Source organism: Jaculus jaculus, chromosome 2, assembly GCF_020740685.1.
Source record: "Jaculus jaculus isolate mJacJac1 chromosome 2, mJacJac1.mat.Y.cur, whole genome shotgun sequence".
Taxonomy (NCBI): domain Eukaryota; kingdom Metazoa; phylum Chordata; class Mammalia; order Rodentia; family Dipodidae; genus Jaculus; species Jaculus jaculus.
This window is the reverse complement of record NC_059103.1, coordinates 5189933-5205219: the sequence shown is the minus strand read 5'-3', so window position 1 is coordinate 5205219 and position 15287 is coordinate 5189933. Positions and strand designations below refer to the sequence as shown.

Genomic DNA, 15287 nt, shown 5'->3' with positions numbered 1-15287 from the left:
CATTTTAAAACCTGCCAGCTAAATAATAGTCCTTATAGGGCTTTTATTTTGGTGGATTTTTTTATTGCCACATATGTGCATAGTATGTGTGCTGTGGTATGAAGTATATGCATGTGTGTGCAAATGTACATTTCACATGCCCACATGCAAGTGGAGGCCAGAGAAGAATGTCAGTGTCCTCCTCTGTCATTCTTCTGCACTGTTTCCTTGCCATGGAGGTCTTTCTCTGAACCGAGAGTTGCTCTTCTTAGTCAGACTGGCTGCAGAAGCAGCCCCAACAACTACCCTGTCTCTGCCCCACTGCCACCCTATGCATGAGGTATGCCCACACCTGGTTTTTTTTTTTTTTTTTTTTTTTTTTGGTTTTGTGAAACAAGGTCCCACTGTGTTTTACTCAACAATCCTCACTGCGGGGCTTGTATCTGGGAGATGGCTGGAGCAGTTCTGCTGTTGATTTACTGGGACAGGAGCTCATGATGTAGCCATGGCCCACGGACTGGCAGTCCTCCTATCTTCACCTCTAGTGCTGGGGTTATAGGCATAGACAAACTAGGATGCTTTTTGCTTTTGTGGGGTTTTTTCCTGATTTATTTTTAAAATATATTTTATTTATTTGAGAGAGAGAGAGAGAGAGACAGAAGGAGAGAATGGGTACACCAGGGCCTCCAGCCACAGCAAACAAACTCCAGACACATGCGCCACCTTGTGCATCTGGTTTTATGTAGGCACTGGGGAATTGAACCTGGGTTCTTTGGCTTTACAGACAAGTGCCTTAATTGCTAAGATATCTCTCCAGCCCCTGATTTATTTTTATTTATTTATGTATTTATTTGAGACAGAGAAAGTGTGTGAAAGAATGGGCACACCAGGGCCTTTAGCCACTGTAAATGAACTCCAGATGTATGTGCCACCATGTGCATCTGGGTCCTTAGGCTTCAAAGGCAAGCACCTTAATCACTAAACCATCTCTCCAGTCCTGGGGTGGTATTTTTATAAAGATCAGAGAAATCAAACTTTCCAGAAGCAAGTTTACCTCTCAGTCAGCTGCACTAGTGTTTAGCATTGCTGACAACACTCGGTTCACACAGCACCACCAAGTACCAGTTCTCAGCACACTGGCTGCCTTACAATAATATTCATACTTCATAGACAATTTTCAAATGTGCCAAAATTATTGCTTTAAACTTCAATCTAAGGGTTCTTTGTTCAAGACCTTTAGGATGATGAAAGAAATGATAGGCTCCTACTTGAGTGAACGTCACCTCCCTGCATCCCATGAGCCCACACCACATCATCCCTCACAAGAAACATCACTGTATTCAGAGTTTAGCTGTCCCACTTACCTTCAGATCTCTGTGGACAATTCCCATGTTATGTATGTAAAACACGCCTTCCACCAACTCTTGAAAAATTTTTGTGGCAACACTGGCCATAACATAAGGACCTGGAATTTTAAAAGCATATAGTTTTATAATCTCTTTAAAACTGTGGGGGGGGGGGCGCACGTGTGTGTGCGTGTACACATACCACCACCACAAATGAATACCAGACACTTGTACCAACTTTTGCATCCAGCTTATAGCTTGGGAAATGAACTCAGGCTGGCAGGTTTTACAAACATCTTTCACCACTGAGCCATCTTGTCAGTCCCTTTCTTTTCTAAAAAAAAATTTATTTATTTATTTATTTGAGAGAGAGGAAGAAGCAAAGAGAATGGGCACACCAGGGCCTCCAGCCACTGCAAACAAACTCCAGATACGTGCACCCTTTATGCATCTGGCTTACGTGGGTCCTGGGGAATGAAACCTGGGTCCTTTGCCTTTGCAGGCAAGCACCTTAACCACTAAGCCATCTCTCCAGCCTCCTATTTCTATTTATTTATTTTTATTTTTGATTTTGGTTTTTCAAGGTAGGGTCTCACTATAGCCCAGGCTGACCTGGAATTCACTATGGAGTCTCAGGGTGGCCTCGAACTCATGGCAATCCTCCTATCTCTGCCTCCTGAGTGCTGGGATTAAAGGTGTGTGCCTAAACACTAGGCATGTAGGTAATACTTTTGGTTTTGTTTTGTTTTTCAAGGTAAGGTCTCACTCTAGCTCAGGCTGACCTGGAATTTACTATGCAGTCTCAGGGTAGCTTCAAACTCACGGCAATACTCCTACTTCTGCCTCCCAAGTGCTGGGATTAAAGGCATGTGCCACCAGTCCCAGCACTGGTTTTTTACCAACATCAATACTCTACAGTGGTCTACAGCCTAACACTAAGCAGCAGGAAGGGCTCTTTAGCCAACAGTGATACTGGATGGACATTATGCTTCCAGAAAGGTAACTCTAATTTCACCCAGGAGCTCTAGAGTAATTACTTTTTAAACCATTCCCAGGTGTTACATGCCTATATTACACAGCATTTATGTTCCATTTAAGTGTAATGCTAATAAATCTGGTATCTATTTGGGTGTGGTGACATATAACTGGGGAGATGAACGGAGGAGGATCAATTGTTCAATGTCAAGCCTGAGCTAATCCACACTGGATTAAAGACATTACTTTTATGAATACTGGAATAAGAAAAAAGATAAATTAGCTGGACATGGTAGTTCTACTTGTAATCCTAACACTTAGGAGGCTGTGATTACAGACACACAAAGCCACACTCAGCTTTATGTAGTGCCAGAACTCAATGGATGCTAAGCAAGCACTCTACCAACTGAGCTGCAACCCCAGACCCCTAAAGGCACTCTGCTTTATAAACATCTTTTTAAAAGTTCCAATGTTGCGAAGCCTAAGGACCTTGGTTCGATTCCCCAGGACCCATGTAAGCCAGATGCACAAGAGGGCGCATGCATCTGGAGTTCATTTGCAGCGGCTAGAGGCCCTGGCATGTCCTGGCATTCTCTCTTTCTCTTTCTCAAATAAACAAACAATACATTAAAACAATTTTTTTAAAGTTCCAATGTAAAGCTTAAGTTGAGAACCAGAGCTGTATTTTAAAAATATCTGCCAAAAGTGTTTCTAAAAAGATAATGATAAAAAGATAAAAATAAAGATGATGATATTTAAATAGTCTGAATCATAAAAATAATTTAAAAATAGGAATACTGGGCTGTGGAGATGGTTCAGTAGGTTAAGTGCGTTCAGCTCGAGCAGGCATACTAGAGTTCAACACTCAGAACCTACATAAAAAGCTGGAAGCAAGCCAGGTTTGGTGGCACATACCTTTAATCCCAGCACTTAGGATGCACAGGTAGGAGGATCACTGTGAGTTCAAGGCTACCTTGAGACTACATAGTGAATTTCAGGTCAGCCTGAGCCAAAGTGGAGACCCTTCCTTGAAAAACAAACAAACAAAAAAAAAAAAAAAAGCAGCTGGAAGCAGGCTGGAGAGATGGCTCAGCAGTTAAGGTGCTTGCCTGCAAAGCCTAAGGACCTAGGTTCAATTCCCCAGGACCCACGCAAGCCAGATACACAAGGTGGCGCATGCGTTTGCAGCAGCTAGAGGCCCTGGAGTGCCTGTTCTCTGCCTCTTCCTCTCTCTCTCCCTTTCCCTCTCACAAATTAAATAAACATGTATCTATTTTAAAAGCTGGAAGCCATGGTGAGCTTCTGTAATACTGAAAGGCCCAAGAATTCAGAAGCCCAGAAATACTATCACGCTCCAAAGGGAGCTTAAGCGGGCCCCTGCATACCTTAAACTCCAGGCTTCACTCTCTGTTGGAAGCAAGTAAAGAATCCCTCTTCTCATTATATCAGAGCCCGCTCCTAATATAAAACTAGGTAAAAAGGGCATGAGATAGCCCTCAAGGATGGGAAATGAGTAATGAAGTGAACCACTTATTTGGTTTCTGTAAATAGCCTGCACCATAAGCCTTAATAGCCCACACCGTAAGCCTTAGTAGCCCGCACCATAAGCCGTAGCAGGCTGCCTCAGACCACCAAGGTCATAGGAGACTGATACCACACTCTGCTACTTCCACCCAAGGACCTGCGCAAATGCTGACCATCAAGGTCATAAGAGACTGATTGGTCCACGAGGGGCTTGAACAAATTAAACTAACTGGCTTAGAAACTATGGAGTGGCACAAACTGACTGGCTCGCACCCCGCGGGCTCCTGATGTTAAAAAAAAATGATTGGTCTAATGCACAGGCTTTGTTAGAAACCCTATAAAAACTGTCCCGTTCCTGCATTCGGGGCTCTGCAGTCCTCTACCCCTGTGTGGTGTACGACTGTGGGCCCCAGCGCGCTTGGAATAAAATCCTCTTGTGGTTTGCATCAAGACCGCTTCTTGTGAGTGATCTGGGGTGTCGCCATATCCGGGCAGAGCGTGGGGTCCCCGTCTTGGGGTTCCTTCAGTACCAGCAGCGGACACTGACGGTGAGATGGGAGGTGCACACAAGCAGATTTAGATAAAGGGGGGGGGCTGGGGGGATAGCTTAGTGAGTAAGCGCTTGCCTGTAAAGTAAGGACCACAGTTTGAGGCTCGATTCCCCAGTACCCACATAAGCCAGATGCAAAATGTGGTGCATGCATCTGGAGTTCGTTCGCAGTGGTTGGAGGCCCTGATGTGCCCATTCTCTCTCTCTCTCTCTCTCTCTCTCTCTGTTGTTCTCAAATAAATAAATAAAAATAATAATAAAAAAAAAGAAACAAAAAAATACTATCCAGGCTGCAGTAGCAAGTCTACAGCACTTGCTGTGCAGATGACAGGACCCGAGTTCGTATCACCACCGCTCCTGTAACAGCCAGGCACGTCAGTGTGCACCTGTGACCACAGCGCCCAGGGGTGGGGACAGAACAGGTGAATCGCTAAGCTCTGGGCTCAGTGAGAGACACTGTGTCCGTATATAAAATGGGATGCAGTTGAGGAAGATATCTGACACCTCTGGCCTTTCACATACATGCAAGGACACCTACATACATACGTGCACCCACATATTATTACTAATATGAATACACCCAAGCACACACACAAAAAAATGAGTATCATAGTTTCAGATAATAAAAGAAAAGCAAGTACTGAAATTTTCTATCTTAGAAAAAATAATCCTTCCCAGCACTTGGGAGAGAAACAAACAAACAAAAAGCACTGCCAGGGATAGAGGCACATGCCTTTAATCCCAGAACTCCAGAGGGGAGGCAGAGGTAGGAGGATTGTTGAGAGTTCCGATGCCAGCCTGAGATTACATAGCAAATTCCAGGTCAACCTGAACTAGAGCAAGAGCCTACCTCAAGAGAAAAAAAAAAAAAAATTCCTATTGCAAGCTGGGTGTGGTGGCACATGCTTTTAATCCTAGCACTTGGGAGGCAGAGGTAGGAGGATCTCCGTGAGTTCAAGGACATCCTGAGACTACATAGTGAATTCCAGGTCACCATGGGCTAGAGTGAGATCGTACCTCAGAAAAAAAAAAAAAAAATCCTATCCCAAATCATTAACCTAAAATTATCAACATTTTAAAAAATATTTATTTATTAAGGAGAAAGAGAAAGTGGGGGTGCCAGGGCCTTGAGTCACTACAAACCAACTCCAGACACATGGGATCTGGGAAAAAGCAAACCTGAGTCCTTAAGACTTCAAAGGCAAACACCTTACCCCCTGAGCCATCTCTCTAGCCCCTGAAAGAAAACTCTCTGCCACAGAGAAATTTAACTTTCAAATGTCTACTTTTTTATTTTTATAAAAATAACACTTTTGGGGCTGGAAAGATGGCTTAGTGGTTAAGGCACTTGCATGAGAAGCCAAAGGACCAAGGTTCAATTCCCCAGTACCCACATAAGCCAGATGCACAAGGTGGCGCATGTGTCTGGAGTTCATTTGCAATGGTTGGTGGCCCTTGTGTGCCCATGCTATCTGGGACCCCCCAAAAAACAAATAAATTAAAATAATAATAATACTTTTTAAAGTTACTTTTTATGAGAGAGAGAGAGCAAGAAAGACAGACAGAATGGGTGCACCAGGGCCTCCAGCCACTGAAATTGAACTCTAGACACATGTGCTATCTTGTGTGCATGTACAACTCTGCACGCTGCATCACCGTGTGAATCTGGCTTATGTGGGACCTGGCGAGTCGACCCTGGGACTTTAGGCTTCACAGGCAAGTGCCTTAACAGCTAAGCCATCTCTAAAGCCCCTACTTGTGTTTTTAAAGACACTGACATAAGCAGCACTGCTTATCTGGGAGTCTTTCAGCTTGCTTTCAAAGCCCTTGGATATGCTCCTTCATCAGATGAGGAAGACTCTACCTGCCCGTGCAGGACGCAGGTACCCAGACGGCACTTACAGGCAGCTTCGTCCACATACTCCCGGCTCCGCGTGTTTCTCTCTGCTATCCAGTCCCACAGGGAGAGCTGGCACAGCTGCATCTGTATGTGTAGCATCAGGTGGTACCGCACCTACGAGAGGACACACTGTAGGCTGCCACCTCTGCTGGTTCATTCACAGTTTTCAACAAACTCTCACTGGCCTACTCAAGGCCAAACATTATGGCTGGTACTACTGCCCAAAGTCTCCTGAAGGAGACAGACAAGCACAGCAAGGACTTCAAGACAGGGCATCCATGTAAACTAGGTATGGTGGGGCATGCCTGAAATCCTAGCACTAGGGAGGCAGACACAGAAGGATCTGAAGTTGAAAGTCATCAGGGATCTGGGAAGATGGCCCAGCAATCTAATGTGCTTACTTGCAAAGCCTATCAGCCTGGGTGCAACTCCCAAGCTACCTACTTAAAGTTGTTCAATGTTGAGGCTGGAGAAATGGCTTACTGGTTAAGACATTTGTCTATGAAGCCTAAGGACCAAGGTTTGGTTCCCCAGTACCCATGTAAGCCAAATACATATGGTGGCTCATGTCTGGAGTTGTTTGCAGTGGCTAGAGGCCCTGATGTGCCCATTCTCCCTCTCTGTCTCTAATAAGTAATTTTTTTTTAAATGTATTCTTATTGAGGTATAATTCACAGCACGTGTCATCTTTTTTTTTAAATTTATTTATTTATTTATTTGAGAGTGACAGAGAGAGAGAGAAAGACAGATAGAGGGAGAGAGAGAGAATGGGTGCGCCAGGGCTTCCAGCCTCTGCAAACGAACTCCAGACGCGTGCGCCCCCTGTGCATCTGGCTAACGTGGGACCTGGGGAACCGAGCCTCGAACCGGGGTCCTTAGGCTTCACAGGCAAGTGCTTAACTGCTAAGCCATCTCTCCAGCCCATAAGTAATTATTTTTAAGAAGCTCAATATCAGGCTAGAGGGATAGCTTAGAGGTTAAGGCCTTTGCCTACAAAGCCAAAGGACCCAGGTTCAATTGCCCAGAACCCACTTTAGCCAGATGCACAAGGGGGTGCACACATCTGGAGTTCGTTTTCAGTGGCTGGAGGCCCTGGCATGCCCATTCTCTTTCTCTCCCTCTCACTTTCTCCCTCTCTCCCTCCCTCCCTTCTCTTTTTCTGTCAAATGAATAAATAAAATATTTTTTTACAAAAAGTTCAATGTCACCTTTAGGTTCATAGTGAGCTTGAAGCCAGCCTTGGAAGTAAGACAACCTGTCTCAGAAAAATAAAAGACAGTGTGCTCTAACACAGGAGAGATGGTTAGGCTGGGCTACAATCAAGCAGGGCCAAATGAACAAGTGGGGCTGCAGCTCAGTGGTTAAAGGTGCTTGCTTGCAAAGTCTGCTGGTCTGATTCCCAACTCCCAAGTAAGACCAGACACAAAAAGTGATGCATACATATAAAACACTTTTATTTTTAAAGTGGTGCATATGTCTGGTGCATTTATTTGCAGGCAAAAGACCCTGGGGTACACACACACACACACAGAGATGTACAAATAGATAAATAAAACATTATTTTAAAAAAAGGATCAAAAGAACAAGCTTTTTGGCTGTGGCATTGAGGACTACTTCTGAAACTTTATTCCGTCCACTACAAAGATAGTGGACAGGGTTTTCTTTTTATTTGTGTGTGTGTGTTTCACTGGTACTGGAGAGGGAACCAGAGCCTTCTGCAAGGCAAGTACTCACCACTGAGCTACATCTCTAGCACAAAACAGTTTCTCAAGCTAAGACACAGTACCACAAAACACGTGTAGGACATCCTACAACTCTTGTATACTATAAAGTGCATAGGTACTGTGGTTGGCGTCACATTGTACACAGCTAATAACTTAGAAAAACAGCCGGAGAGCGTGAAGCTCACCACAGCCTGCTTATCCAGGCAGCAAGGAAAACATTCCAAACATAACAAGAAGAATGAAAGGTTCTGATTTAAATAAACATCCCAGACTCAATTACTCCAGATCCAGATCCAGATGAAGCTGCTAAGTGTGCACTTCATTCAAAGTAAGAATGCACACATGGGGCTAGAGAGATGGCTTAGCAGTTAAGCGCTTGCCTGTGAAGCCCAAGGACCCTGGTTCAAGGCTCGACTCCCCAGGACCCATGTTAGCCAGATGCACAAGGGGGAGCATGCGTCTGGAATTCGTTTGCAGTGGCTGGATGCCCTGGCAGGCCCATTCTCTCTCCCTCTCTCTATCTGCCTCTTTCTCTGTCGCTCTCAAATACAAAAAAAGTGGAAAAACAAAAGAATGCACACATGTATTCTTAAATAAGAGTGATTTTGTTACGTAAAGTTTTTCAGTCCTACCATGACAAACTATGCATGGATTCATTAATGTTCAAGCCATTTCAATATTATGAATACTGGTGAAGATAAAGTGGAAGCCTGACCAGTAAACAGTCCCCTGACCACTAGTCTGGTAACCCCATGGGATTTAGCAGCCGTCACATGCCCAAAATAGAAAGTCTTTTGCATGATCGTGTATTCATAGCACGCTGCTGACACGCAACAGAAAGAGTGTGAATGAGGTGCCCAACTCCATGGAGCACATGCAAGAGCATCTAGAGGAGCAATGGCCCAGTGAGGAAGTCAGAAAATGAATATTGGGACTTAACTAAGTGAACAAAGAGGACAAAACACAAAGGCCATATGACAAAAGGGACCCCACTGAGTCCAAGAGACTGAAGACAGGTAGAAGAGCCAGCACAGACAGGAGGCACTCCAGGGGTCAAGTGAGCTGAGGAAGAGCAGTGGTGGGAAATGGCCCGCCCCACTGGGAGGTTCTGGGAAAACTACCTCTGTCGGCCCCAGCAGGTTCACATTATCTTCAGAAGACTCCTCTGTGGATATGAAATCCCCTTCCAGGTCCGAGTCAGGCCCACTCAGCACCTGATGCTTAACAAGAGATCTGGCAGACACGTCAGCCACACCTTGTCCTTGGAGCTCATGAGATGCTTCAGTTTCATCACTGTCCCTGATGACCAACCCTGTGGTACAGCTCACCAATTTGTTGTTCTGATTTTTAATGTCAGACTCTTCAAAGGGTTTTTCATTTTCTGAAGTGAGCTCGGCAAAGATAATGGATGAGCTGCTTTCATCGTTTTTAATACCATATATATCTCTAGGAGGAAAAAACAGTAAAGACAAAACTAAATGGAGGCTAGGCGTGGTGGCGCACACCTTTAATCCCAGCACTCGGGAGGCAGAGGTAAGTAGGATCACCATGAGTTCCAGCCCATCCTGAGACTACATAGTGAATTCCAGTTCAGCCTGAGCTTGTGTGAGACCCTACCTTGAAGAAAAAACAAAAAACTAAACACTGGGCTAGAGAGATGGCTTAGAGGTTCAGGCACTTGCCTGCAAAGCCAAAGGACCCAAGTTCAATTCCCCAGGACCCATGTAAGCCAGATGCAAATGCACAAGGGGCACATACATCTGGAGTTTGTTTCCAGTGGCTGGAGGCCCTGGCATGCCTATTCTCTCCTCTTTCTCTCAAATAAATAAATAAGTAAATATATTTTAATTAAAAAAAATTGCTGGGCGTGGTAGGGCACACCTTTAATCCCAGCATTCAGGAGGCAGAGGTAGGAGGATTGCAGTGAGTCTGAGGCCACCCTGAGACTACATAGTGAATTCCAGGTCAGCCTGAGCCAGAGTGAGACCCTACCTCGAAAAACAAACAAACAAACAAACAAAAAAACACTAAACACTGACAAAAATATCTGAAAGGAAAAAGTCATTTAGTATTTCATAATAAAAATAAACAAAAGGTCTAAAGTACTCTTCTCAAGTTCTTAGTAGCAACAGACAAATACACGTCATTGCAAGCGACAGTAAACAATGCATAACGTGCAGGAGTGACACCATCTACATACCCATTCTCTTCCTGGACCCGGAGTACTTCAAGAGAGGGCAGCTGAAGAGGAACTCTGTCTGTGGAACAGAAATGAACAAAAACATCTGGAGCCAGCCAAGGTTTTCAACTTGGTCAAAATTGAGCTACATGGAGCTGGAGAGATGGCTTAGCAGTTAAGGTGCTTGCTGGCAAAGCCAAAGGACCCAGGTTCTATTCCCTAGTACCCATGGAAAATCAGATGCACAAGGTGGCACATGCATATGGAGTTCCTCTGCAGTGGCTAGAGACCTTGGAGCACCCATTCTCTCAATCTACCTGCCTCTTTCTCTCACTCTTAAATTATATATATATGGTTGTATATTTATACTATATATATATACATATATATATAAAGTATAAATATACATATATAAGGTGTGTGTGTGTGTGTGTGTATATATATATATATATATATATTTTTTTTTTTTTTTTTAAATGTGAAGAGCCTGATCTGAGGATGGTGGTGAGCATGGTAATACACATCTGTACTCTTTGTACTCATGAGGCTGAGATAAGACAATCTTCAGCTTAACGGTAGCCTGAACTAGTACTTACAAAGTTTGACCTAAGGGATGCTAGGAAGATTTCTCAGTGGTTAGAGCTTACTTGCAAAACCTATCAGCCCAGGTTCAATTTCCAAGCTGAACTCAAAAGATGGCCCAAGAGCGGAAAGAATGTAAGAGCCAAAGGAAAGGTAGCACTCCTTACAATGTGCTCCCTGCAGACATAAAATAGCCTGGATATTCATGACCTCACAGTGCCCAACACTACCTACACAAGACCATCCATCATAAAAGGAGGAAAAGATCATGACATCAAAATAAAAGAGAGACTGAGATGGGGAGGGAATATGATGGAGAATGGAATTTCAAAGGGAAAGTTGGGGGAGGGAGGCTATTACCATGGGATATTTTTATGATCATGGAAAATGTTATTAAAAATTGAGGAAAAAAAAGATGGCCCAAGTGTCTGAAGTTTGCAGTGGCAAGGGGACCTGGCATGCATGCCCATTCATACGTGTACATACATATATACACACATAAATTTTGATTTTTTTTTGTTGGGGGGAGGTCTGGAGGTGGTCTCAGGGTGGCCTCAACTCCCTGTGATCTTTCTACCTCTGCCTCCTGAGTGCTGAGATTAAAGGCGTGCACCACCGCACCGGGCACTGATCCACTTTCATTTATATTAAAAAGCAGAGGTAGACAGAGAGAGGGAGGGAGGGATAGAGGGAGGAAAGACTGAGAGAATGCATACACTAAGGCCTCTAGCTGCTGAAAACAAACTCCAGATGCATGAGCTTTTTTGTTGTTGTTGTTTTTCGAGGTAAGGTCTCGCTCTAGCCCAGGCCGACCTGGAATTCACTATGCAGTCTCAGGGTAGCCTTGAACTCACAGCAATCCTCCTACCTCTGCCTCCCAAGTGCTGGGATTAAAGGCATGCACTACCATGCCCGGCTGGAAATATGTTTAATAATAATAAAAGATTTTTAAAAAGCTTTCATGTTTCCTGTATTTCCCCATTCTTAGGAAGGAGACAGAGAGAAAAAGAGAAAGATTGAGAATGGGCACACCAGGGCCTCTTATCACTGTAAACAAATTCCAGATGCATGTGTTACTTTGTGCATCTGGCTTTACATGAGTACTTAGGAATTAAACTGGGGTCATCCGGCTTTGCAAGCAAGCTGTAGCCATCTCTTCAGCCCTTAAGTTAATTAAAAAAGAAATGAAAAGAAAATTTGAGGGCTGGGAAGATGGCTTAGTGGTTATGGCACTTGCCTGTGAAGCCTAGGGACCCACGTTCAATTCCCCAGTACCTATATAAGCCAGATGCACAAGGGGGAGCATGCATCTGGAGCTCATTTACAGTGGCTGGAAGCCTGGCTCACCCATTCTCTCTCTCCTTCTCAAATAAATATTTTTAAAAAGAAGAAAGAAAAAAAGAAAAGTTTGAGATGAACCTATAGCTCACACTGAGGCTTTGTCTCTGAAACAAGCAAAAATTTAAGAATAAAACCATTCTTAAGTGTGCAGGATGTATAAAAATAAGGGCAAAACTGACCCGGCCCCTGCATGGGAGTTTACCACACCTTTAACTTTATAGAACAAGTACTTCTTAACCAAAATACTTGGGACCAAAAGTATTTCATGTTTGGGGATCACACAGACTGACAGGCGACCCAAATCCAATGAGTCTCCAAAGGTTTTAGGTTTTGGAGCTTTTCAGGTTCCGGGTTTTCACACTCGGGGTGCTCAGTTTGTATCCTCAGCAGCTCCTTAGTCTCACTAGGCGTGGGGACAGGGACTGTAAGCCAGCACTTGGGAGAGAGGGAAAAGGAGCACAGCTGAGGTCACCCGACAGCAACACACCGCCTCAAAAAACAAGGACAGAAGGGAGGCTGGGTAAAGTAGGTGAAGTCTTGGTGTGCAAGCATGCCAGCCTGCATTCAGATGCCCAGAACTCACGTAAAAGCCAGATGGATGCAGTAGCAAGTGCATGTAATCTAATCCCGGCCTTCCTTTGGGGAGGTAGAGGCAGACACAGGAAACAGGAGAATCCAGAAGCTCACAGGCCAGCCAGCCTGGCATTTGCCAACAGTAGGTGTGTGTGCCCATCACACATCGTAACATGGCATAAGATACACACACAAAAGATTTTAAAAAAGAAAAAGAACAAAACAACAACAAAAAAGAAATACTAAGTAAAAAAGAACTGGTGCTCACCTTGTGGCTGGACCACATGCACGTGCTCTATCCATGCGGTGTGATAGCCAACGATATTAGGGTGTTGAAGGCCTGCCAGAACCTTTACTTCCCGTAGAACCTTCAAGAAAGCAGTTAGATTTGCTTTCACCTGCAACTTGTTACCCACCGGTGGCATCAAACACTTCCTTGTTCAGGAGGAAAATCATAAGCAGCCCTTTGGTAAGGGGTCGGCACTAGGCCAAGGTAAAATGGGAATAATCTTGTGAAAGATAAGTGGCAGTTGTTGTAGCAACTCTGTCACCTGCATTCACACGGTACTTTATAGTCCATTCATCACCATCTCTCCAACACGGAGCTACATCCCCGGGCCTGTTTCTAGTTCTGTTTTGACACAGGGTCTCACTCACTTTCTCAGGCTGACCTGCACTAACTCTGTTGCCTTCGCAAGCCTTACACTTTTGATCTTCCTACCTCAGCCGCCTGAGTAGCTGGGATTAAAACACCCTGCCCTTCCCTCCCAACTTTTTATTTTATTTCAACATGAGGTCTTATTATAGGTAGCCCAGCAGGATCTCAAGTGATCCTTCTGCCTCAGACTCCTCAGTATTTGGGACTACAAGTACATGCCACCAAACTCAGCTCAATTCATTTTAAAATATCTTACCTTCATACAATCTGTTTTAGTTGCACCCTTAATCAGAATTTTCTTAATTGCATAATGCTGACCATCTAGTTTATTCCTGACCTACAAAACAAAACAAAATGACAAATTATTAAATTTCATTAACTATAACTGAACAAGAGGGAGTTCTCACTGAAGCTTGAATGATCAAGCCAGGCGCACAGCTCACGCTGAGGTGAAGGCACCCTCCTGTGTTGTGGGTCAGCCCAGCCTACTGGAACTTTGCAGACTGATCTACAACCAGTGCCCAACAGCTCCCGGCCTGAAGACAGGAATGCCAGCAGCACATGGCGCCAGCCCACAACACAGCACCATAGCTTCTCTCTCTCTCTTCTTTATTTTTTTGTTGTTGTTTTTGAGACAGGGTCTCATGAAGCCAAGGCTGGCCTCAACTTGCTATGTATCCCAGGATGGCTTTAAACTACTAATCCTGCGGCCTCTGCCTGCTTAGTGCTAGAACTGCAGACAGGTGCCACCACGATGGGCTGACACGACACTGGGGACTGCACCCAGGGCTTCCTACACACTAAACGACCACCGTATCACTTAGCTGTATTCCCGCCCAAGTAACAAGAATAGCATAGTCAAAATGAGTGAGCTGCCAAATAACAATACCAAGTTTTCTTGTGAATAAATTAAAACCTGTCCATCTCCCTATACATGATATACCATAAGGAGAAGCAGATGTACGTATCTAGGAAGTCTCTGAGCACTCTGCATCATAATAGTGGAAATAACTTCTCAAAATGCATACATTTAAACAGTAGTAAGTCAAAATAAGTAAACAGAAGAAAACCTTATATACTCTTCCATATCCTCCTTTTCCCAAGATGGCAAGCTCTTCAAATTCATTTAAGTAACGTGAAGTTTGTGCTTCAAAGGCTATTTCCCTGGGCCTAAAAGTTAAACACAGATGGCCAATATTAAGACATGTGACAGTCCAACTGCTTCAGGACAGTTTGTGTGCACTGTATTACCAGTCTGCTGGGACCCCATTACTGCAGTACATTAGAAAGAATTAGCTAAAATAAGTTTTTCATTCTCTATAAAGAAAATATTGGCTAGGTATACCAAGATTGTAATGCAAATAGCAAAGGCAGGGCTGGAGAGATGGCTTAGTGATTGAGCGCTTGCCTGTGAAGCCTAAGGACCCTGGTCGAGGCTCAATTCCCCAGGACCCACATTAGCCAAATGCACAAGGGGTGCATGTGTCTGGAGTTCGTTTGCAGTGGCTGGAGGCCCTGGCGCGCCCCGCCCATTCTCTCTCTCTCTCTGCCTCTTTCTCTCTCTGTCGCTCTCAAATAAACAAATAAAAACTAAAACAAAAGTAGCAAAGGTGATCATTAAACTAGTTTTGTATTATAAATAGTATTACAATAGAAGCATTATCAAATTTGGTGAACTCAATAATAAATTTATTTCATTTCTTTCTTTCCTGGTTTTTTGTTTGTTTGTCTTTTTTTAATATTTATTTATTTGAGAGTGACAGACATAAAGAGTCAGATAGAGAGAGACAGAGAATGGGCGCACCAGGGCCTTGAGCCACTACAAACGAACTCCAGATGTGTGCATCTGGCTAACGTGGGTCCTGGGGAATTGAGCCTCGAACCAGGATCTTTAGGCTTCTCAGGCAAGCACTTAACCACTAAGCCATCTCTCCAGCCCTGTTTGTTTGTCTTTTG

The 15287-nt window shown here is 44.1% G+C and overlaps 1 protein-coding gene across 3 annotated transcripts in view; it reads right to left on the bottom strand.

Moving 5' to 3' along the window:
* The window catches only part of Eif2ak1 (eukaryotic translation initiation factor 2 alpha kinase 1), a 50675-nt gene that overhangs the window by 14375 nt on the left and 21013 nt on the right, over nt 1-15287 (bottom strand). For all 3 annotated transcript variants that reach the window (XM_045143346.1, XM_045143348.1, XM_045143347.1), the window contains exons 5-11: nt 14402-14501; nt 13588-13668; nt 12942-13041; nt 10199-10256; nt 9120-9444; nt 6277-6388; nt 1344-1444 (exon numbers count right to left, since the gene is read on the bottom strand). In XM_045143346.1, coding sequence (XP_044999281.1) covers nt 1344-1444; nt 6277-6388; nt 9120-9444; nt 10199-10256; nt 12942-13041; nt 13588-13668; nt 14402-14501 — 877 coding nt within the window. The remainder of the gene's footprint in view (nt 1-1343; nt 1445-6276; nt 6389-9119; nt 9445-10198; nt 10257-12941; nt 13042-13587; nt 13669-14401; nt 14502-15287) is intronic.